General features: G+C 52.0%; 8 protein-coding genes across 8 annotated transcripts; 5 read left to right on the forward strand and 3 right to left on the reverse strand.

The window, feature by feature from the left end:
* Positions 1-755: 755 nt before the first annotated feature.
* On the forward strand, positions 756-2,409 carry N0V89_007894 (uncharacterized protein; the record flags this gene model as incomplete). Its single annotated transcript, XM_056216654.1, has 2 exons — positions 756-1,363; positions 1,416-2,409. The coding sequence occupies 2 exons, from the start codon at positions 756-758 to the stop codon at positions 2,407-2,409; spliced, it is 1,602 nt and encodes a 533-aa protein (XP_056070901.1).
* Positions 2,410-3,626: 1,217 nt separating this feature from the next.
* On the reverse strand, positions 3,627-4,958 carry ATP25 (ATPase synthesis protein 25 mitochondrial; the record flags this gene model as incomplete). The annotated part of the gene is made up of 1 exon (XM_056216655.1): positions 3,627-4,958. One exon carries the CDS (start codon positions 4,956-4,958, stop codon positions 3,627-3,629), a length of 1,332 nt encoding a protein of 443 aa, XP_056070902.1.
* A 315-nt stretch (positions 4,959-5,273) lies between these two features.
* On the forward strand, positions 5,274-6,871 carry NMD3 (ribosome-binding protein; the record flags this gene model as incomplete). The annotated part of the gene is made up of 2 exons (XM_056216656.1): positions 5,274-6,035; positions 6,083-6,871. 2 exons carry the CDS (start codon positions 5,274-5,276, stop codon positions 6,869-6,871), a joined length of 1,551 nt encoding a protein of 516 aa, XP_056070903.1.
* An 858-nt stretch (positions 6,872-7,729) lies between these two features.
* On the forward strand, positions 7,730-8,916 carry gel4 (1 3-beta-glucanosyltransferase gel4; the record flags this gene model as incomplete). The annotated part of the gene is made up of 2 exons (XM_056216657.1): positions 7,730-7,863; positions 7,914-8,916. 2 exons carry the CDS (start codon positions 7,730-7,732, stop codon positions 8,914-8,916), a joined length of 1,137 nt encoding a protein of 378 aa, XP_056070904.1.
* A 2,885-nt stretch (positions 8,917-11,801) lies between these two features.
* On the reverse strand, positions 11,802-12,310 carry N0V89_007898 (uncharacterized protein; the record flags this gene model as incomplete). Its single annotated transcript, XM_056216658.1, has 2 exons — positions 11,802-12,055; positions 12,112-12,310. The coding sequence occupies 2 exons, from the start codon at positions 12,308-12,310 to the stop codon at positions 11,802-11,804; spliced, it is 453 nt and encodes a 150-aa protein (XP_056070905.1).
* Positions 12,311-15,814: 3,504 nt separating this feature from the next.
* On the forward strand, positions 15,815-16,221 carry N0V89_007899 (uncharacterized protein; the record flags this gene model as incomplete). The annotated part of the gene is made up of 2 exons (XM_056216659.1): positions 15,815-16,128; positions 16,191-16,221. 2 exons carry the CDS (start codon positions 15,815-15,817, stop codon positions 16,219-16,221), a joined length of 345 nt encoding a protein of 114 aa, XP_056070906.1.
* A 303-nt stretch (positions 16,222-16,524) lies between these two features.
* On the reverse strand, positions 16,525-16,797 carry N0V89_007900 (uncharacterized protein; the record flags this gene model as incomplete). Its single annotated transcript, XM_056216660.1, has 2 exons — positions 16,525-16,699; positions 16,793-16,797. 2 exons carry the CDS (start codon positions 16,795-16,797, stop codon positions 16,525-16,527), a joined length of 180 nt encoding a protein of 59 aa, XP_056070907.1.
* A 4,036-nt stretch (positions 16,798-20,833) lies between these two features.
* N0V89_007901 (uncharacterized protein) lies at positions 20,834-21,915 on the forward strand (the record flags this gene model as incomplete). The annotated part of the gene is made up of 3 exons (XM_056216661.1): positions 20,834-20,836; positions 20,882-21,446; positions 21,500-21,915. The coding sequence occupies 3 exons, from the start codon at positions 20,834-20,836 to the stop codon at positions 21,913-21,915; spliced, it is 984 nt and encodes a 327-aa protein (XP_056070908.1).
* Between the last annotated feature and the right edge of the window lie 963 nt (positions 21,916-22,878).

The following is a 22,878-nucleotide window of genomic DNA, read 5'->3' on the forward strand; positions in this document are numbered from 1 at the left end:
TCTCTTTAGACTTCGTTGGGTGTATTGTAGGGCACCACTCCTTTATATAAGGTAGGGCGACAGTCGACGAGGCTGTCCGTTAATCTGTAGTATGTTGTAGTATTAATCGTAGCAGACCAGGTATCTGAGAGGTGATCCGTGTGAGAGGTGATGCTGTTCAGTCGAGAGCTTGTCCAAGTAGGACGTCGCAAGCTTTGTCGATTGGGGATGTAAAAACATGCACGAGCGATCCTCGGTTTCTCACGCGAACCTCGCTTCAGCTCTGGTCCGATCTGATTGGCTGTTGTTCAAACAACTCGAGGAACCCTTCCGAGCACTTTCATCTCACAGATCAAGTCCATGTCTCTGGGACCGTAGTGTGAGCCGCAGCCGTTGAGATGTGGGGAAGAAAGCCTATCGCAGGCATGTTTGGAGAGTGCCAATGCCGAGGGACGTTGAGAGAGCTGAGGGCCATACGCCTTGCAACACCTGGGCATTACAGGAGGCTGTGGGGGGCAGTATGGCGATGCTGAAGATCACTCATGAGAGGCACTATATAGAACATCGATGCGAAAGGTTCATCGGGAGCGGGCCATTGTAACGACGCAGCTCTGTTCTCTCGCAAACCGTGTTCGAAGAACTCGACGAAACACCATTTCTTGTACCTTAGGCACTTTTTGTTAAGTCTCTGGCGTAGTTCAACAGCTCGACCACTTTGCGTACCAACTTCCACTCGTCTGTGAAATCCAAGGATCCGACTACCTTCTCGACCTACAATGGCACACGCCAACGACACCGAAAAATCCGACCAGCATAACAAAGTGGAGCGGTTCGACAGCGCAGCTCCTCACAATTCCGATCCTTATAACGAGCTTTCTCTCAAAGCCGCACTCCGACAATACCCCAAATACGTCTACTACGTCCTCGGCCTGGCAACGGTCATCATACTCTGGGGCTACGACCTCGTCGTGGTAGGCAGCATAACCGCTGTAGACCCCTTCCTCCGCGATTTCGGCGAGTTCGACAGAATAGAGGACAATGAAGAGAAATGGATCATACCAGCATTGTGGCTATCTCTTTGGCAAGCGATGCCTTGCGTTGGACAACTATTCGGCGCCGTCACGGCAGGTCGTCTGCAGGATAAGATTGGGAGGAAGAGATGCTTGCTGATTGCGAGTGTCATCACAGCGTTGAGTGTCCTGGTCGAGATGTTGGCGTACAAAGCACCAAGCGTCAATGGGAGGAGGGGCGTTTTCCTGGCTGGAAAGATCGTGCAGGGCTTTGCGCTCGCGTTGATCAAGATGGTGACGTTGACGTGGGTGAGTGAGACGGCGCCGACGTGTTTGAGGGGTGCTGCTATGGCAATATTTCCGGCTTTTAACCTGTGAGTAACGCCCTCCTAGATCGTCAATGCAGTTGCTAATACGTATACTGAGACTCGGTCAGCTAATCGGGGCCCTCGTCATCTTCGGCGTCAATCAAATCAAGAACGAGACGGGATATCTCATTGCGTTTGGCGCACAATGGGCCTTTTCCATCGCGCCTTTCGCAATGGCATTCTTGCTTCCGGAGAGCCCTGCCTACCTCGTCCGAGAAAAGAAGATGGATGCTGCTCGCGCATCACTCGCTCAACTCTTCGCTCCGAAAAATGATGTTGAAGACATGCTTGAGAAGCTTCGAGCAGCCATTGCAGAAGAAGAGCGTACTGCAGGTAGCATCACCTACAAAAAATGCTTCCAAGGGACCAACCGCCGACGCTCGCTCATCGTCATCTTTGCAAATCTGCTTCCTCCGCTCTTCGGTCTACCCCTGCTGACTTCGTCCTCCTACTTCCTACAACAGGTCGGTATGTCGTCCACATACAGCCTGATGATGCTCATCGTCGGCATTGTGGTTGGAACCATTGCGAATCTAGGTTCTACGTGGACGCTTTCTCACGTCGGTCGACGCCGCCTCACCATCTCCACACTGCTCCTAGCCGCAGCTATCTGGACCGCCATGGGTGTCGTCGGCTGCGTGACTGTACAAGGGTTCACCCCATGGCTCACTGCTGCATTCCTCATGCTGATCATCACCGTGTGCGGTCTGGGAGTGTGGCCGGCGTCCTATGCCATCATGTCAGAAGCTTCTGCGCTGCGTCTTCGCGCGCCTTCGCAAGCAATTGGAGGCATTTCGGCCTACGTTTCCGCGATATTTACCAACTTTGTGCTCCCGTACTTGTACAATCCTGATGCTGCAGATCTGAAGGCGAAGACGGGGTTTGTCTTTACGGGCTGCTGTGTGCTTGCGGCGGGAGCTACTTGGTTGGTTGTGCCCGAGATGAAAGGAAGAAACGTAAGTCAGGTTGATCGGATGTTTCAAGAGTGTGTTGGTGCAAGGGAAAGTAGGAAGTGGAGAAGTGGCGTGGAAACTGAAAGCCAAGAGCCATGAAGGCATTGCTTGAGGTCGTGTTGGGATATATCCGAAGTGGTTTGCTCCCCTTCGTCACATGCTTGTAATACTGGCAGAGAGTATGCCACGTCTTCCAGCAACAGAGTCAAAAGCTGCAGCAATACAATTGGATCACCTCGAGCAAATACCTGATGAGCCGAGACGGAATTGTCGTGTTGATGTACAAAGTGACCAACCGGGGCGGTCACAACTAGCGCACGCGCATTAGCCGCAACGAGTAAGCGCGTCCGCCTGGAACCGAGGTACATCATCGCTCCAACATCGCATCCCATCTCAGTAACGTTGACCAACATTCCTTCCTTGACAACTCCTATTGATTCCATACAAAATGGGGGAATCAAAACCTCGATACAGCCTCCCAAAATCAGGTTCCCCCCTCGAAAGAGTCCAGCAATGGGTACGTACCATACCCAACCCACCAGCACATTACTCACGTTAACCCCATCACCTGGGTAGCTTCGCGTCAGTCAAACCGCCACCGCAGAAGGCTACACAGGCCACGACGCCCACATATCCCAAATCCTGCACCTCAAATCCGTAACTTTCAACCCCACCCCCAAGACCCCCATGCCGCCCGCACAGTCTTCAGTTTCGAAGTCACGCCCGAACTCTGCAACATGACCGGCAACCTACACGGCGGCGCCGTAGCTTTAATCTTCGATATCACGACTAGCACGGCGCTTATGGCTGCTTCCACGGAGGGGTTTTGGGATACGGGTGAGTGGACTTCTCATTCATTTATGGAAAAGCAGTTCTGAGACACTGATGTTTTACTAGGCCATGTTAGTCGGACGCTAAATTGCACTTATCTGCGTCCTGCGCCTGTTGGGACGAAAGTGTGGATTGAGAACAGGGTGGTTCACATGGGGAAGAGGCTTGCGCAGACGACGGGGTTATGAGGATAGGAGGGGCGGATGGGAAAGTGTGTTATACGTGTGAGCATGGGAAGGCGGCGGTGGGGGGTGCGAGTCTTTAGTGGAGGCTGAGTGGGCAGGGAGGAGTAGGGTTGGGCTTGGCAGGTGTGAGTTTGAACTGCAAGATCACATAGAGCTTGGTCTACCTTTTATATGAAAGGCATGAGAGGAGTTTGGTGGTGGGAGTGGCAGCTGGTAATACCCCAGGGATATGATTGGTTTTGCGTCAGATAATGGTCTATGTGTTGTACATGTTTTACAATGGGTATATGTCTGTTGATGTTACACTCGTAGTCCTACAGTATGCAGCCGCCTCAACTGTTGACGATTTCCAAAGCTGTCAACATCTGGGAACACGTCACCGACAGTTGACCGTGGTCTAGTAAAGGTGTGCGTTGGTGTCGGTGTCGGTGTCGTTGTCGGAGCAGGCCTAGAGACCGGCTCAGGCTCTGCCTTCTTCTCTTCGGCTGCGATCTTCTCTTCCTCAGCGACCTCGGCCTCTAGATCTGCCTCTTGCACATCCTCATCAAGCGCCTTAATCATTTCGTCCGCTTTTCCTTCGTTCCTAGCATGCGTTTTCAGAACACCGTTCCATAGGTTCTCGAGATCGATCTCGGCCCTCTTCTCTTCCGTGAACATTTGAACAACGACGTTGACGCCAGGCTTCACGTCGTTGAACCCAACGAAGCCCTCTCCCTCTCCCCGCGCACCGACGAAGGCCTTGTCCTCAGGATGCGCCTGTATCTTTCCGACGGTGCAGCATATCCAGCCAGTCCTGATGCCATCATCAAGGTTGCCTTCTGGCTCCTGGCCGCCCACATTAGCCAGCATCTTCATCCTCTTCGCTTTCCTCCTTAATTTGATCTTCAGCTCATTGCGGCCGAGCAAACCGGCAGCATTGGCCCGTAGGTGATGTTCGCGGCGGAGGTAACGGCAGAAGCGGTCCGCGGAGACGTGGAGATGTTTCTCTGAGCGAGCGGTGCAAATAATCATTATGAGAGACGAGCCGAGAGCGGCAGGCGGATCGAGATGACGCAGGTCGTAGATCAAAAGGTCATCCATACCTGCCGTGTTCGCGACGTATTCTAAAAGGGTTGGTAGTAATGGGGGCGGATTGGGTGGAAGCTCGGGAATGATGGCAGCTTGTGTTGGCTCGGGAGCTGGGCGGTTTTGGAGGTACCAAGGCAGCGTAGGCTGTGATGGCTCGACCCGGGGAAGAGGCTTGACCTGGGGAAGTGGTGGTAGGTCGAAAGCTGCATCGAATTCTGCTTCTTCTATTGCTTCTTCGGAAAGCAGGTCTTCTTCTACTTCTTCCAGGGGTGCAGGAGGCGATGGGGACGATGCAGTCTCTATCTGTTCTTCGGCAGTCGATTGAGGAGCGCTAGGCGTCCTTGAGTTTTTGGTCGCAGCATCTTCGAGGAAAGCGAATTCGGGGTCTTCTACGGCTGGATCGTTTCTGTCTGCGCAGCGTCTTGTCGTGGAGCTAATCGGGCGCTGTGCGGACCAGGAGGCGCGAAGCGTGGTGGTAGCTGGAGTTCTAGGCCAAGCTCGCGCAATTGGCTTAGAGCATGCGGTACACCTCAAAGTGGATGAGACGGCTCTTGATAGCGACATGGCGCTGCTGGGTTGGAGTGATGGCAATTGTTGCGCCTCGAATGTTGGTGCTGCACAACTTTTGGTCGGCGATGGTAAATGCCGATCTTGATGCACAGGGCTGAGCACGTGCTGATAGCGATAAGGTGTGGAGGGCACGAATTTCTTGAGTGGCGGGGCATCATTTCAAAGCGGCCCAAGAATATTTGCCCGCGTCCGCCGACTCATCAACAACACTGCTGGGTGTAATTATACTCGCCACTCCCTCTTCCCTCTTTCCCAGAGGACAGCCTCTGCTATTCTCTTCCTTCATCGCTCCCGCAACCCGTTGCCGCCATGGAGATTGACACCCCGCTCTCGTTCACGCCCGCAGCCAAAAGCGCAGCAACCGTCCTCTGCGCAGACTGCGGCGCTCCCATCGATGGCACCCAGTCCGCCGGCGCTTTCTGCTACGATTGCATCAAGCTCAAGACCGATGTCACCGGCGGCATCCAGCGCGAAGCCACCCTCCACATGTGCCGTGATTGCGACCGGTGGCTCTCTCCGCCCAACTCTTGGGTCGTCGCCCAGCCCGAATCTCGAGAACTTCTTGCGCTCTGCCTACGGAAGCTGCGAGGACTGAACAAGCTGCGCATCATCGACGCGAGCTTCATATGGACGGAACCTCACTCGAGGCGTATAAAAGTCAAGATCACGGTGCAGTCGGACCTGGGAGATGGTGCCATTATGCAGCAGAGCTTCGAGGTGGAATTCACGCAAAATTACCACCAGTGCCCCGATTGCCAAAAGAGCTATACACACAACACCTGGCGAGCGTGCGTGCAGGTGCGACAAAAGGTGCCACACAAGAGGACGTTTTTGTACCTAGAGCAAGCTATTCTCAAGCACGGCGCGCACAAGGATGCCATCAACATCAAGGAGATGCACGACGGCATAGACTTTTTCTTTGCGCAGCGAAATCATGCTGAGGGATTCGTGGACTTTTTGAAAGCAGTGGTGCCGGCCAACGTGAAGAAGAGCCAGGAGCTCATCAGCATGGACATTCACACTTCGACCAAGAGCTTCAAATTCTCCTACTCGGCAGAAATCGTCCCAATCGTAAGTTGTCTGTCCGCCTATATATCAACCACACTAACAGCAACCAGTGCAAAGACGATCTCGTCGTCCTTCCCATACCTCTTGCGCGAAAGATTGGTAACATCTCGCCGCTCACACTTTGTCACAAGATCGGAACGTCAATAAATCTGATGGACCCTGCGACCCTCCAGACAGCCGAAGTGGACACTGGCGTCTATTGGCGGACGCCTTTCCGCTCCCTTGCGGACGTGCAAGAGCTTGTAGAGTTCATCGTGCTGGACATCGAGCCTTTGGGACAACAAAAAGGACGCAACTTCCTCGCCGAGGCGACGGTAGCAAGGGCGAGCGACATGGGCTCCAACGACAGCACGTACTACACGCGCACCCATCTTGGTGGTATCCTGCACGTGGGTGACTCTGTGCTGGGCTATCACATGACGGGCACAAACTTCAACAACGAGCTCTTTGACAAACTGGAAGACTCCAAATTAGCCTCAACAATACCCGATGTCGTCCTCGTCAAGAAGCACTACACACGCAGCCAAAAGGCCAAGTCGAAGCGCAACTGGCGGCTCAAGCGCATGGCCAGGGAGGAGTCGGAGATGCTACCGAGGAAACAGGATCAGGAGAAGATGGAGCGTGACTTTGAACTGTTCCTGCGGGATGTCGAGGAGGATTCTGAGCTGCGTGCTGGTATGCAACTCTACAAGCAGCAGCAGCAACAGCAACAGCAACAGCAGAACGCGGATGCTATGGAAGTGGAGGAGAGCGACGTGGACGAGGACGACGCAGGCCTGGCGATACCAATGGAGCAACTTCTGGACGACTTCGAGGACATGACGATGGCCGAGGAGTAAGCTGTGGTCTGGCCATGTTTTTTAGGTTTGGTCGACTGCGGCCTTTTTCAGTTCTTCTCGACCTGTTTGATGCATTTCGGCTGGCGTTGGGGTTGGAAAAGACTAGTGCCTTCACGATATTAGATATCCGCACTACTGGTGCTTCGCCACAGTCTTACGCGCACACTGTGGTAAGGAGGTAGTTTCAGCACAAGACCAAACATCAAAGTCAAACCCTTGCATAACAAGTGTGGCACGACGACACCCTGATTGGGAGTCTGGAATAGGCGAGTATTGATTGCTCCTCCCGCCTACTAAATTGAGTAAGATACGAGCTGCGTGAACATCATTGATGTACCGACCTGCACCACCAACCGCGGTGCAGTGGAAGCATTCATTAGGAATTATTTCCACGGCAACAACAGTGCGCGGCGCGGGAATTATCTCGAGATTTGCATTGCGACTGCATCTCCACATGTTGCTTGCGTCGTCGTCAAATCAAGGCGACACTAAGAAAACATCAGTGGACCTAGCAGGGGTCTGAATCGATATGGCTTCCCAGGCGCGCGGCCAGACACCAGTCAGCGCGTCCGCTGCCCCGCAACTCCGTGCCCGAGACGTCACCAAAGCGGCCGTTTGCGTACCCAATGATGCACCAGCCACAGCGACACTATCGCTAGTACCTGCATGGCGGCGGCGACACGCGTCCGGCCACTCGACCAAGCCAGCTGCTCTTCCGGCTCAGCCGCTTGTCTTTTGTCCTCTATCAACACCGGAAGCCCTCCAAGACACGAAGCTTGAGCTGCCGAGAAGAGACGGTTATCCTTGGGTCTGCTATCATTCGTTATCAAGTCATTCGTTAGAAGAGAGTCGCGCATCATGAAGGGCATCTGGACGGGCGCTGCTGCCCTCGTGGCCGCGTTGGCGGGAGTTGAAGCGGCGAGCTACGACGACATTGCTCCCATCGAGGTCTACGGCCAGCACTTCTTCTATACCAACAATGGCTCGCAATTGTACGCCCATCTCCTTGCCAGAGCAGAGGAATGTAAGCTAACGTGCCCAGCTTGATGAAGGGCGTCGCATACCAGCAGAACTATTCGCCAAACGGCACCACGGATTCCAACGCCTCCTACACTGATCCGCTGGCCGACAGTGCTGGCTGCAAGCGGGATCTGCCGTACTTGAAGCAGCTTTACACCAATGTCCTCCGTGTCTATGCCATCGACCCGACAAAGGACCACGATGACTGCATGGAGACATTTGCATCGGCAGGCATTTATGTTATTGCCGACCTGAGCGAGCCGAAGACCTCGATCGTGTCCGACGACCCAGAGTGGAACGTCGATCTGTACCGTCGCTACACCGGTGTCGTCGATGCCCTGTCCAAGTACAAGAACGTCATTGGCTTCTTCGCGGGCAATGAGAACGTCAGCTCGGGTAACCAGACTGCGGCCGCCGCCTTCGTCAAGGCCGCAGTGCGCGACACCAAAGGCTACATCTCGTCGCAGAACTACCGCTCCACCATGGGCGTAGGCTATGCTACGGCCGACGTACCCACCCGCGACGACCTCGCCGCATACTTTGCCTGCGAGCCTGGCAACACCGGAAACGCAACGCAGATTGACTTCTGGGGCTACAACGTCTACTCGTGGTGCGGCGACAGCAACTACGCCGACTCATCGTACGGCGAGCGCTACGACTTCTTCAAGGACTACCCCGTCCCCGTCTTCTTCGCCGAATACGGCTGCATCGAGGGCATCACGGGCGGGCCCACCCACCGTCCCTTCACCGAAGTCCAGGTCCTCTACGGCAACATGACGGACGTCTTCTCCGGCGGCATCGTCTACCAATGGTTCATGAGCGAAAACAACTACGGCCTCGTCGAGCTCCAAGACAGCGACGCCTCCGTCTCCCCCTATCCCGACTTCACCTCCCTCCGCAGCGAACTCGCCTCCGTGACACCCACCACCACCGCCCGCTCCAAGTACACGCCTTCCAACTCGGCCCCGCGTGCCCCTCCACAGGTACCTCCTGGCTCCCCGTCGCGTCGCCCCCCCCGTCCGTAAACCCCAACTCTGCGCCTGCATGGCGGCAAGTCTGTCGTGCAACATCAAATCAACCGACGAATCCGCCTACGAAGACGTCTTCAACTACATCTGCGGCAAGTCCGACGGAAAATACTGCACCGGCATCCAGCACAATGCCACAACGGGCGACTTCGGCACGCTCGGCGGGTGCGCGCCCAAGGACCAGCTCGCGTGGGTCGCAAACGAGTACTACGTCGGCAACGGGAAGTCTGCTTCTGCGTGCGACTTTAGCGGCGTGGCTACCACGCAGAGTGCGAGTACGAGCAGTGGGTGTGGGACGCTGCTTGATGCTATAAGCAGTGGGACGGGGAGCGTGCCTAGTCCGACGGGGAAGGGACGGCGGCTGTTGGGACGGAGACGGGCGCTGCGTCCGGGTCGAGCAAGGGGTGGCGGGGAGTCTGAGTCCGCCTGGTTTCGTGGCGTATGGGAAGACAATTGGGCTTGCGTACGCTGGGTTGGCGGGTGTGTCGATGGCGGGGATGCTTGTTTTGTGAGTAAGAGTAAGCAGTCTGCTGGCGATTTGAAGAGAGGAAGGGGAGGAAGGGGAGGAAGGGGAGAAGTGGTCCATTGGCGGCTCTTTGCGTCTTTCTTTCTTTCTTTTTTCGTTTCTTTCGTTTCTTTTCTGGATTGTATGTATATTGAGTGAGGAATGTGTGGCTTGCGCCGCGGTCGATATGGGACGGCGTTGAAAGCTTGCATAGCCACATCTTAGAGTCGTCCTAGATTCGATATAGTAGCAAAATCCCTTCTTTACGTTCAAACGCTAACCCTACCTTCTTCCATTCGAACGAAGCGAAATCCTATTTTCTTTGCTTGTTTATGCTCTGTTAGCCGGAGGGAGTACACCCCTCGAAGGAAGGAGGCGTATGATAAGGCCAGACGCAGACGCAGACACGCGCGCGACACGAGCTGTGCTTTTCATGCATTTGATGAGCTGCGAGGCTGGTTGGTTTATAGTACGCGTGAAGTCTTACTTGTCTTGTCTTGCGGTGCCTCCCTGCTTTCCTTTCCCGAGAGGAAAGGAAAGGAAAGGAGAGGAAAGGTGGAGGTAGAGTAGCTGGAGATCTGCGCTGCTTTTTATGCGAGGTATATGGAGCTGGGGTAGGGCTGGGGGAACACAACACATTCGAACATGGTCTTCACAGCCTCTTCACACCGGGTCGAGGCGGGCTGGAGCGTGGAGAAAAGCAAAGCAAAGCAAAGCAAAGCAAAGCAAAGCAAAGCAAAGCAAAGCAAAGCAAAGAAGAGAAGGGAAGGTGGATTGCCGCATTGCACCATTGCATACGGATTTTTTTTTCAGCGCCTTTTTACGGCTTGCTGAAACGGCACTGTGATGGTACCTTGGTACAGGTACTTTTTGTTGGGGCGCTGGTGCGTATGGATTGATAAGGGGGTTGTTTGGAATGTGGAGATGATAGAGTGGGAGGGGGTTGTGCTAGAAGGGGATGATTCTTAGGGGGAAATAGGAAGGTGGTGTGGAGGATTGGGGGTGTAGAGGATTGGGGGTGTGGAGGAGTGGTGGAAGGTAGTGTGAGGAGTGGAAGGAGAAAGGGAAGGAGGAGGAGGAGTGGGGGGTTTGAATAAATATGGATATGTTGGATTCGAGAGACTGTGTAACGTGGTGATCACGACCATACTAGGATATAGGTAGGATAAACCAGATTACGAACTCTTGGCTTCTACCTTGGGATCTTATTTGTCTCTATAGGCACCGTTCTTGGTCCTTTGAGACGGAGATGCCTGAGAGAGATCCCTTTGGTTTGTCTTGGAGCTAGTCGTGAGGATTATATGGGTTAGAAGAGGGTTAGCTTTGGATAGTTCTTGATAGGATAGATTATGGACACTGATAGGATGAGAAGAAGAATTGGAAGAATTAGTCGGATGATTAGGTTCGACACAAAGGCTTATATCACTATGTAAATTAGAAACTAAAAGTTATAGTCTGATTCGTTGGAATGTATAAGCGTGCCAAGGAACGAAGAAACGGAGTGAATGCGGAGTGAGTAAGTAGTAACTCAGAACCCTAGCCCTTCCCTTCGACACTTCTTGTCCTAGCCAACACACCTTTTCTAATTCCAACAGCATGCGAGACGTTGACCACTGAAACTCGTTACAGAAAGCGGAATCCTAACCCTTACATTCGACACTCTTGTCCGGACCCACTAAGAGCAATAACTCAGAGCTGGTTGAAACAAGACCTACGAGTGAAAGGAACTTCTAAAACGATAAGAACAGAAATCTCAGGGTATCAGAAATCATGACTGTGGCCTCATTCGACAGCGAGAGGTTAATGGAGTCTAAGCAACACAATGCCAGCCTTGAGTTATAGTGGCGCAGATAACTGTGCGGCAGATGGGGAATACATGTAGGGGGCTAATATACGCGTTGGACACACAAAACGCCGATCGGAAACCACAACATTAAACTGGAAGAATGATCGTACTCCTACATTCGGTATACAGAGTAAGGTTGTTGAACGTCTCGACGACCAACGCTCGACAGACAATACGGAGGAGGCTTACACATAACATACTAACTACGAATCGCCTGACCATGCATATACGTCGCCCCAATTACACTGCGCAAAATTTATTTCACTGCACTCACTGGCTCAGTTCCTCAATCCACCACAAACACGTGTACGTTCCATCCCTACTCAAATACCTATTCTCGGCAACCTATAAACCCATGATAGATAATGGCAGCCGCTTTCGGAGCTGTGAATGTGAATGCACTCGAAGTGGGCCAAGAGGCACATATCTGGGAATAGCTTGAAATTAACTACTCCTTCTACTACCTATCTATACCGAATAGTCTTCAACCTGCAACCGAAAACTCATAGCGCATCTATACCATCGGCAGACCTAACCACACAAGTTGAAGAACAAGAACGACCCAGCCGGGCAAGCATACGTAACCCCATTAGGCGAGGAGACAGACGTGCACGCATCATTGTCACTCGTAAGCGACCACGACTGGCTCGCAAACGGGTTGCCGACGTCCGTAGTAATGCTGTAATACAGCAGACTGTCGTCCGAGTTCACCGAGTACCCCATGATCAGCTTCGGCGTGGTAGTCGCATAGTAGTTGGAGTCGGTGGAGAAGCCGACGCTGTATCCTACGGTCGCGAAAGGATTAGCATATGCTGGAGGGATGCAGACGGGGAGCGCGTACCCAGTCCAGCGAGAATTACTTGAAACCCTGTTCCAGTGGTCAATGTTTTTTGGCCTTGCACGTATGAGCCGGAGGCATCGGTGGCGTAGACGACGTAGACGCTCTCTGAACAATCGTTCGTAACGTAGAGGGAAGCAGTCGACGCAGCAAGAGCTGGTGCTGCGGCGGCGCTGAGACCGAGAAGTGTGGTGAAGCGCATCTTGGTCTGAGAGATGTTCAAGTGCTTTGTTGAGCAGCTGGCACAGTGGAAGCGGTGATGATCGATGCGAATTGAGGGGGCAATGGTGCTCTTAACGATTCAGCGGCTCCTCGACTTCTTATATGCTTACCGTGGACACTCTAACATCTTGTCGTGATCTAGAGTGGTGTAGCGTTCATGCTTCCATCATCAAGCACCGATCCTCGAGTGCTTCGCATCGGATGCACGTAGCCGCAACTCGCGATCTATGCAAATGCTTCAAGGTACAAGCTTCGCTAGACGAGGCCAGCGATGGGACGAAGCTTGGTCAAAGCTTGGTCAAAGCTTGACGCGCGGAATGTATCCTTATTATCAAGATGCGCTAAGGATTAATGTAACATCGCCTAGAGTAAGGACATGTCAGACGTTTGTGTTCACCTTTAACCAAACAGTATGCTTTCGCTACAAGGATTGTCAACACGTGGGGTCAACCGTTGGAATACACACACATTGCACGTCTAGTTTGTGTTAAGAATTGCGGGTCTAGCGTATTGCGGAGATGCCGGATGCACATGTTGAGCATCTAAGATCAGGATGTTGTTGAATCAGGACATGTCAGACGTTTGTAGACCTTTAACCAAATATGCCTCGGGTAATGTGGGGGCAAACATTAGTGTATACATACTAGATAGTCGTTTCCTATTCGCAAGAATTGCGGGTCTCGCGTAGTGCAAAAACGCGCGGTGCACATATTGGAAATACAAGTACATATATTGGCATCTCGATCTGCGTCGTTGAATGCTAATTCCACCCTAGTCCCCAAACGATCTAACCTATTGCCTGTTTTGGCCCACCATACTAACCGACTCTCACAATAAGGATCGTGCATGCCAGCTTTTAGCAATGCGTGGCATTTCTACCTTGTTGGTTATAGCGACTGTACACTGAAGACGGTCAAGCTGACTGTGATAATTCGCGGCCAGCCTGCACGAAAAGTGCACGATCGTTGTTGGCTGTTAATCTTACAGTATTTACACATTAGGCAAGATTTACAGATTCGGAAGGAGACACGAAAAAGCGGTGGAACTATGTTGTCTGGATGAACATGGTAAAATGAAAAAAAAACGATAGTATTGATGCATGCCCAGAAGTGAGAATCCATCCAGGACTGCGCTGCCCGCTTACTCAAGAAACGCTGACGGCCACCATGCAAGCAAAATCTCTCCTTATCAAATCTCGATCTTCTGTGCGCGGTGTTCCCACGTCCAGTTAACAATCTCATCAAAGTCCTTACATTGATGTTCCACATCAAAATCTACCATTATCCGCTTGGCTGACTGGCTATAGAAGAGCTTCAGGGGGGTAAAATCTGACCGGCATTGAATCGCTTGTCTGATGTAATCGATGCAATGATCTGTGAACGAGCTTTAGCGGTGTATTACCTCGCTTATAACATTTTCTCAAAACGTACCGATATGCATGCGTTGGACGGCATTGTTATCTGCGAGGTACTCGCCGTTGAGAAGTGACATACGAATCTGGTCCTAAACCCCGTTAGTGGGCTGCGCCCTGGCACCAAGCATGCACCTACCAGGCAATGAAGCTGATGAAAGACGTCTGGGATGGTTATGACCATTGGTCGTTTGTCCACATATAGTCCTTCGATATCAACCTCGTCTGGGTGCAGCTCGATAGTTTGGACTGGACAGGTATTAAAGTTCTGGCACCAAAATTGCAGCATTGAACTTACTAGCTTCGAAAACTTTCCAAGCCTCGTTAACTCCAGAGCTATTACCAATATAGGATTTAATTTCCCCCGAAGTATCTCGATACAGATTTCCGTTGTCATCATACTTGAGGCCACCGGTGAAACGCTGATAGACATTGGAAATATTGGGTATGCCTTTGAGCTGTGTGTGAGTGGTCTGAAGCTGTTCAAGATAAGCCTTGGCTTTGACTTACTAAGTTCCCCGGCATTACAATTATGATCGATTATCGAATGTGAGCGGTATACCAGGGCTATCAGCAACGCAGCTACCGTAGCGGCAAGGAAGGTCGACCACGGCCATAGCATCGTTCGAAACCTCCTCCGGCTTTGAGTGTGCGAATCATCTTGCTGGTCATCGATTAATGGCCGTGACAGTGTTGCGTCCGTATCATCCATCTTGCAGCTGCAGTCGGAGACGTGGAACTGGAGTTGTGTAAATACAAGCAGAGCGCGGCAATAGAGCGCATGTGTAGAGACTTTTCCGGCCGCATCTACCAAGTTACAATCTATGTCTAGCATCGGACTTACGTCAGCAAATGGAAGGAGCACAAGGAGCGAAGTAAAAGCCGGCAATGTTTAGGGCACGGGCGCTGCCAAAGATTCCCGTTATTTCCTTCGCCCCTTCAGGGGCAGATCCACCAAAATGATCGTCCTCGCTACGTAGTCTCAAATTGTATCCTTGGACCTGTCTAGGGTGGAAAGTCTTGAATCCTTGCAAGGTACTGTAGGATTCTAGCCAGAGCTAGTTGATGTCCTCGGCTCGGTTACGCGCCCTCACAGCGCGCCAGGTTCGCGAAATGCACAGGTGTTCAAGTCTTGTAGAAAGGTCGCGCTGCTTGGATGGACCGCATCCTTCTGACTGCGACATTAGAGTGTCGTGGTAGTCAACGTCAACTCTAATGCCCTGCCTCCAACACAGAAATTGTGGGACTGTGATATTTTTTGTTGCATACCGATGCTTTTCGCAAAGACGTAGCTTACGGCCGAAATGGAAAGTTTAGAGAAGTGGACCTCTTTTATCATTATCAAATGTATAGCATTAGCCTATTAAGGTTGGTAGAGGCAATATGGCGCTAGCAACCTCTCAACTCAGGTGAAGCAACCAATGGTTGCTACCATGATAATAGGATTTTCCACTTTTCTACATGTTGTACTCTGCGCCCGTGGGCCATCACTTTCTGGACCCTATGCTAACAGAACTACTAGCCGGATATATCGACTCCATCTAGCACACGACCCACAGTCTTTACCGCCTTGCTCCAACATCGCGATGGGCGCCTGCCAAACAATGCCATACAGGATCTAAACACCTCTTCTCGCATCCCTGTAGTGCGAATCCTCTGCACTGACGGTGACTGACCAATCTTCTCGGACAAAACGCGCATGTGCAGAGAGAAACGAAGGTTACATTGCGGAAATAGACGACGGTTACGTTGCGTAAAGGGATGACGTTCGACGGTGCAGAGAGCAAATGCGATATACGGAAAGGTTCACGAAGACTATGGCCGAGGTAAAAGTGGCGAGCGACAAGATGCTGACGTCGGCGGCATGTACAACAACCAGTCAGTCAAGGACTATATGAAAGGCGACCGGCACCACGTAAAACTTTTGTTACTGCCATCATTCGATCCCAAACATTGCCAACCATCGTTTGAGGTACCTACGCTCGAACGAACTCTAAAAAGACGATGACTAATTCATTCACAGGATCGTGCCAAGTTACAACAATCAAGATGCAATTCACCGCCGCCACCGTCATGACTGCGCTCTTCGGAGCTACGGTTTCCGCCGTGAACCACCAGAACGTTTTTAACATCTACGACTCCACAGACTGCACTGGCGATCCCATCGGCAGCTTCACTGGCGACACGACATACGACTCCAACTTTGTCACCAACTACTCAGGCCGCGTCGGCTCCATCATATTCAGCGAAGTTTCCGCTTATGCCGGCGAGCTGAATGACGGTACCGACTGCATCATCACGGGTACGATCTGCTGCGCTTATGCACCGACATGCAGGATCAACGAATATGCGAGCTTCGTTACTTGCACATCGATTGATATGGACGTGTCGAATCTTGTTGTGGGATTTACGACTTGCGATACGTTGTGCGCTGACAACATCTATTGAGGGATGGTAAGAAGGTTGCCGAGAGCGAATAGCCGGGTTCTTATCTAAGAGATAGTGAGGTTGGCGTGCGCGACGAGCCTGTGGATGTGGTGTAGGAAGCTCGTAGTGTTGACGTAGATCGTGCATCCGTTCGTTTAATTATCCACACAAAATAGGTATCGAATGCCCCTTCTTCACATGACGTGTCTGCGTGCTGCATTGTTAGTGAACGTTTCACTGGACCCATGAGTCATGCCCAAGTGGCGCATTGAGGGACTGATTCAGCCTCACACTTCCCACGTACAGATGTCTTCTACCTCCGAGTTAGGATAAGGCATCGTAGTGAGCTGAAGGCATCATCCCGCCTCCAGCTCAACCGTCGCATAAAGATGTGGAGCCTTTGGGCTTTTATTCTCTTGGATCCAGTCGACAGCCGTCTCCCAGAGCTCCTCCAGTTCGCCTTCCTCTAGACGAAGCTCGTACACTTCGTCGTCAGGCGTCTTTTTACTCGTTTTGAGCAACAGTGTCATTCTGTGTCGCTCTAATTCAACACCAGGTTTCCGTCGCACGGCCCACTGGTGAAAGGCTTGATAAAAGGCCTCTCCTGGGGCCTCTGGATCGAACGACATTCTAATGGGTGTTTTGTCCCACAAGCCGACTACTTGAAGTTGGTCGCTCGAAGGCCTTTGCGCCGCAAGAGGTGTACTTGTGTGGGGTGGTTGTCCGTGGTCGATGTGCCTTGGATGAGGGGCCGGAGCAGGTGTTTCTGCTGCATGCATGCGTTGGGTATCGCGCAGAGGTTCGAAACGGTCGTATGCCCGCTGTAAGTTAGGTGGTATACTGGTTTGTTGGTAAGGATGCAATGGCGCTGTTGGCGCGTGCGGATGAATTGCTGGGTCAAGCTCTTCCATTTCTACAAAACCTCCTCGCTGGTAGCGTGCTTGCGGTGAGTGTGCTTCTTGAACATCTGTTATCGTTGAAGCCAGGTCAGTCTAATTCGGCGCAGATTTGGCGGATCGTAGGAGACTCACCTGAAGGAAATTGGTGTTCCAGGGATACATCGGAGCCCAGAATTACATCACTATCGAGTAGTCTTGTTGACACAATGTAGAATGAGTCGACATTCGTTGTGTATTCGTTGCGACGGCGCCAGGTCAGATTTACGGCGGTCATTGCCTTCTCCCACCTCTGACCACCAGATAGGAGAGGCACAGATACCAACTCGTCGACATGGTCTATACTGGTGCCAAAGCCGCGACCGTATACCACTTTATCTCGAATCAGGTTGTGTTTCACTGGCGCACTTCTTGATATGACTGGCTGATCTGTGCCAGCGTCATCGCAAGATATCAAGTAAATTTTTTCCAGACCCGCAGCCGCCAGGCTCGAGGCGTGGGACTTAACCGAGCCCGCGCTCGTGGGAGGGGTATGCAGGCTGTGTCTCGTATGAGGGATGTCCTGTCGAGTCGTTCTTTGGAGTGGGGAGGAGTCGGTATGGTGTGAATGTGCCCGTGAGGGTCTGGACTGCTGTTCAAATGCCGTATCGAGCCGTATAGGAGTGGGATTATGTTGTCCTATGTACTGCTCGGTCGCTGTCCGGATTTCTTTATCTTGGAGATAGTCCACCAAAAGTTCCAAGACCTTAGAACGATAACCATCAAGCAGCGTCTGTGCTAAGGTTACGCGATCAACCATGGCGCGCAATTGAGGCAATGTCGTCGCAACCAGCCTTGTGTATCCTCAGCTGCCGCGCGCTTTCAGGATGCGCTGGATAGCGCTAGGGTGGGCGCCTAGCCAATGCGACGCCTATCTGGGGGTCATGATGTGCGAATGAGCCGGCGTGGCAGAGATTGCGGTAGATGTTCAATTCATGAAATTGCGTTGTGACCAGTACGTCTGAGTGTTCGCATGAGCCCTGCTGCAAGGCAGAAGGAAGTGGGGCAACCCCCAAGCTTGAGCATCATCGGACATGCCAGGGGTCCCGCTCCTCCTCCTCGTGAGACGCTATGCCTCTCTCGATTGACCGGTAGCGACGCGGCAAATCGATTCAATGCCAAACAAGCCACTGGATAGCTCATCCCCCGCGATCAAGCAGATTAACCGCTAGCGCACTGGCAGAACCACCAAAAGCAAGCATCCCACGTTTGATACGAACATGATTCGGGTGGCTCGGTCAGGCCAGGCTTCAAATCGTGCTCACAAATCGTGCGGCCTTGCTGCCTCTGCGGCGACCCCGCCAGCACCTACGAGCGTGAACTATCCAGCCTGATAGCTTGATGCTTCCCTCCATCCATTCTTTGAGCTTTCGGTATCAGTATCTCTAACCATGACTAGCATTATTAGAAGTGATATCAGTCTTTCCACTCGTTTCTTCAGTGGTAGAGCTCAATCAGGAGCATCTGCCGTCGACCGTCTTACAGACGCCAAACAAGTGACGCAACTGTCCGCCGTCATCGGCAATAGAGCCCGCGACAGTGCCCTACAAATCAACGGACATGTCACGGATAGAATAAATAACCTCAACTTGTAAGTACCTCTACCACGTCCAATGACTCTTCTGACCTCGGATCAGTAAATATCTCATCATCCCGTGTCATTGCGAAGTCATAAGTGCAGTTGCAAGCACACGAGTAGCCCCTCCACTACCAGCTGCCGTGCCTGTAAAGCCTCGACTCCCAGCTCCAGTGAAGCGTTCCACTGATTGCAACATTGTTAGTTGACAATGTTATCTCACGACTATTGCCACTGACGATGCCCAAAGGTTAGCCCGGCGGAGATATCGTCTCTACGAAAGGAGAAACAAAACATCACGGTCCTTTCTAAAACGAGTGGACAGCCAAAAACGTTCTGCCTTATCTTCCCTCGAAGTGTCAAAGACAATTTCATCTCCCTTAAGATAGTCAACCGTCTCGGTCTCGGAACGCATTTCAACACTGCGGCGGTAAGCTCGATTACGTGGAACTCGAAGCGTCTCTCTTCCACTGGCGACTTCGTAGATCTTTCTTTCCCCATGCCAGGCAGCGCCAAGAGCATCGTGCGACGTTTCCACGTCGTGGAAGACTGCTTTTTCGACATGCTCCTGGGGACAGCCGCAACAGACCCTTCCCTTGATTGATACCCATATTACGCGATTGGAGGATTCTGGCGCAGTGCATTCCGAGGCTGGCGCGGGAGGTGACGTGTACATCAGGCAAACTTCTGGGCGGTATATCGTTCAGCTTTCGAAACCCGCGATATATAGATACTATAACGTCATTGGCTACCCCGCCCCTGTGGCCATGGTTCACCGGCCTGCAAGCATTTATGCAACTTCGCTTCTGGCAGCGTGTCACTGGTGGGCTTCGAATATAGCTGCATCAAATCTGCGAACTGTCAAATGATCACCTACAGCGTGCAGGGTACCCTACGTCGGCATTGCGCCTCTCTTGCGTTGCTCTCCGTATTCAGCGCGAAGGTGGGTGCAGTACTGCGCCCTTTGCGCGCGGAACACGATACTACAAGCAACCTGCCAGCTTTCTTTACTACGTATCGACGGGACTGTGAATGCGCGATATGGTGGGGCGTTTACCTCGTTTTGATTGGCAAGACATCAAGTTGATGTTCTATGATGGCTTGCCGAATTCATCCTCTCCATAGCCCGAGCCGGCAGATAATGCAGTGAACGGCCAAAGAACTTGTACAACTCAAGGAACATATACGACATTTTCTTAAGTATCTCATTTATATTTTCTGCTGTTATGCGTGCAAAAAGCGAATGCCACTTGGGTGTTGAAGAGCATACAGAGGAGGGGGGTTTTTGATAAGGCAGTGTAGCATATGTCAATCAGCACTCTTTGTCAGCTTGGATATACAGCTCCGCCGGAGCAGCGGGCTCTTCGTCTCTGATATCCCTTCCACAATAGAGCGTCCGCTCGTCTATTGATTTCTCCGCGCTCTAGTTCCTCCAGGTATTAAGGAAAGCTTTACCGACCGACAGATCGTACGCCGCTTAAAGCTGTAATTTGACAGCGACGCTTCACATAGTAAGTCAACCACCTGGAGATCAAGCACGTTGATGCCAACATGCAATTTTGCTGATCTCGAGTGTTCTGTGCCTGGAGACAAACTGTGCACTGCAAGTCGCTTTTATGTTCTCGAACGTTTCCAACTCGACGTTTCTCGTTGGATCGAGCTTCAGCCTGCCTGCCCCAAACGCATCAGATGGATGCGACAGCAGACAAAATGCCAACGAAATCGCGGAAAAATAGACATACATCTTCTCGCAAGGCTCACAGCAGGCAGACACACCGCTCAAAGGTCTCTTCTCCAACCAGGGTTGGTCGGATTCACACTCTTGTCACTAGTAGCTGGCACTGCCCATGCAAACATGGGGTCTGGAGGGCCATGGGTCTGCGCCCGAGACCTGCAACTGGCTTGGCGATGGCGTATCAATGGTTCGATCCTGCTGCAAGCTGCGAACTTATCACCAGAGCACACTGCATGCAGAATCGCATTCACACAATTGACTATGACTGTATCTCACAACGACCAGGACCCTGGCGGGGTCATGCAGCTGCGAAGATAAGTGCCCGCTCACCACTGCTATGAACTGAGTACAAATTCGCATCACATCCCACTGTTATCGCGCACTTGAGTAACAGTGCGAATCGATTCCTGCAAGACGCGATGGTATGGTATCCATTCCAAGTACCGGAGCAGACAAGACTAATCTAGCACAAGGCTGAAATCTTAGGAGCCGTATCCGCCAGTACCAATCTTCTGGAGAACGCCCTTTCGGTAATCAAGTGCATACGCAAAGCGCTGAAACGACAGAAAGATCTCGTCCACGTCTTGATATGCCATGAAGACGAGCTTGATAGCATCAAGACTATCTTGCAGCAGCTTATCAAGAAAGAGAACTCCGACCTTCACACGGCTAGCCTTGGTGCCGAGCTGATCCGGATGCAACAAGTTCAAAATAAGCTAGCTGTACTTCTCAGCGACTTGGACCCGGGCTCAAAATCAAAGATCAACCAATTCGCGCGCCAACTTCTTGAGGGGTCAGCGGATGAGAAGAAATTGAGCAGCATCATGGACGAACTCGCACAAATCAAGGCCTCGATTTTACTATGCATACAGATGGCCAACGTGGGATTGATGCAAGATATGAACCGGCAGATTGTGGCCGATGCCGCAAAGATCGAGCGCATCGATTCGAACCTCCAGAAGCAGCTTGAACAACTAGATGATTACAAGGGACTTCGCATTGCGCGGCTGATCAAGGGCCGACGTCCATCAAGTATGCTACCCACCATATTCGCTACCCATAGGCCGCATCACTGACCAGCACAGACGATGGTACCGTTCCGCTTACTCGAGCCGATCTCCAAAGATTAAGCTCCTCAAATGACGACTCAGATAGCGCCTCCGACACTGTCGTCGATTCTGATTCCGACACTGACGCCCCTTCCTTCGACATCCCCATTAAGATAGAGCGCATCATCCTCCGCAACATGGCGCTGCATCAGTCCTGTCAGATCAACTGCCCCGTGGGCGAAGATATTTGGAAGGATCTGGTTGGTCGGCTGGTAATCCGAGACAATGTCGCAAAAGACCAGGCCGCGCAGTTCAACTACGCTATATCGCTGGACGCGCTCAAGGTGGTGATGGAAGCTCACGGGAAAAATATCACGGCCGTGTCCGCGTCACAGAGGAGGAACCGGCGAGACAGCGCACAAGAACAAGGATGCGATGAAAAATGCTGGTGAGAAGACTTGATCTCCTGGGTATTCGAGCGCGTGGAGACCCTCGTGGCCTTGAAGTGTAAAAAGTAAAGATTCCACTCTGGTATAGCTATTTCAATCCGATCGTGTCGAGGAATATGTTGTGAGAAGGAAAAACAGTCAACAGATGATTGCAATGAATGCACTGAGGGATGCTGCTGCGTGTGTCCTCGTAGATGATGCAGTTGCACTAGTGAAATTAAAATCCAGCGTAATAGTAGAAGGGTGTCTATTTCGAAACCTAATCTGCACAATTTCTTCCAGAACTTCACTCTAACCGCCACAAGCGTGTACCGTGTCCCGGCTTCTCACATTAGGGAGTATAACCTCAGGATGACAGATCATTCACTGTCTTCTTCAACTCCCCCGGCGTCGTTCCTTCAAGCTCTCTGATCAGCTCGATTGATCAGCTCGATTGATCAGCTCGATTGCCCGCTTCACTTTCTCACGCGGCTTCCACCAGTACTTCGGCTGAACATCCTCGTACTTCATCTGTGTACCGTGCGAGACCAGATACCGCATCATCTCCTCACTAGCATATCCAGGCATGTAGGTCAGCAATATGATGGCCATCACCGACAGCTTCTCACCATCATCTCAGCTCTTCGCAACCAGGCGGCAGGACGCAGTCAAGAACGCCAAGCAACAACTACAGCCACTTCCTTCAACGGTGAACGCTGCAGAAGATAATCTACCTACCTTTACACTACACCTTCCAACACAACCCCCTGCTTTTCCGCGCGCCAAAGTCCTATGAAGAAGTATACCGGCGATGGCGTTCAACAAGCCAGCCCAAAAGCCGTGTAGCCCATCCACGCGCACTCCATCTTCTCCCCACCATCCCCCAGCACTTCGAGCCTCATCACGCATAAAACCATCGAAATCCACTCGTCAGACACAAACTCATAGTATTATGCCTGATTTTCCGCTTGCAGGAAAACACTGCCT

The sequence above is a fragment of the Didymosphaeria variabile genome, assembly GCF_027946475.1.
Source record: "Didymosphaeria variabile strain IMI 356815 chromosome Unknown scaffold_5, whole genome shotgun sequence".
In the NCBI taxonomy this organism is placed as follows: Eukaryota; Fungi; Ascomycota; class Dothideomycetes; order Pleosporales; family Didymosphaeriaceae; genus Didymosphaeria; species Didymosphaeria variabile.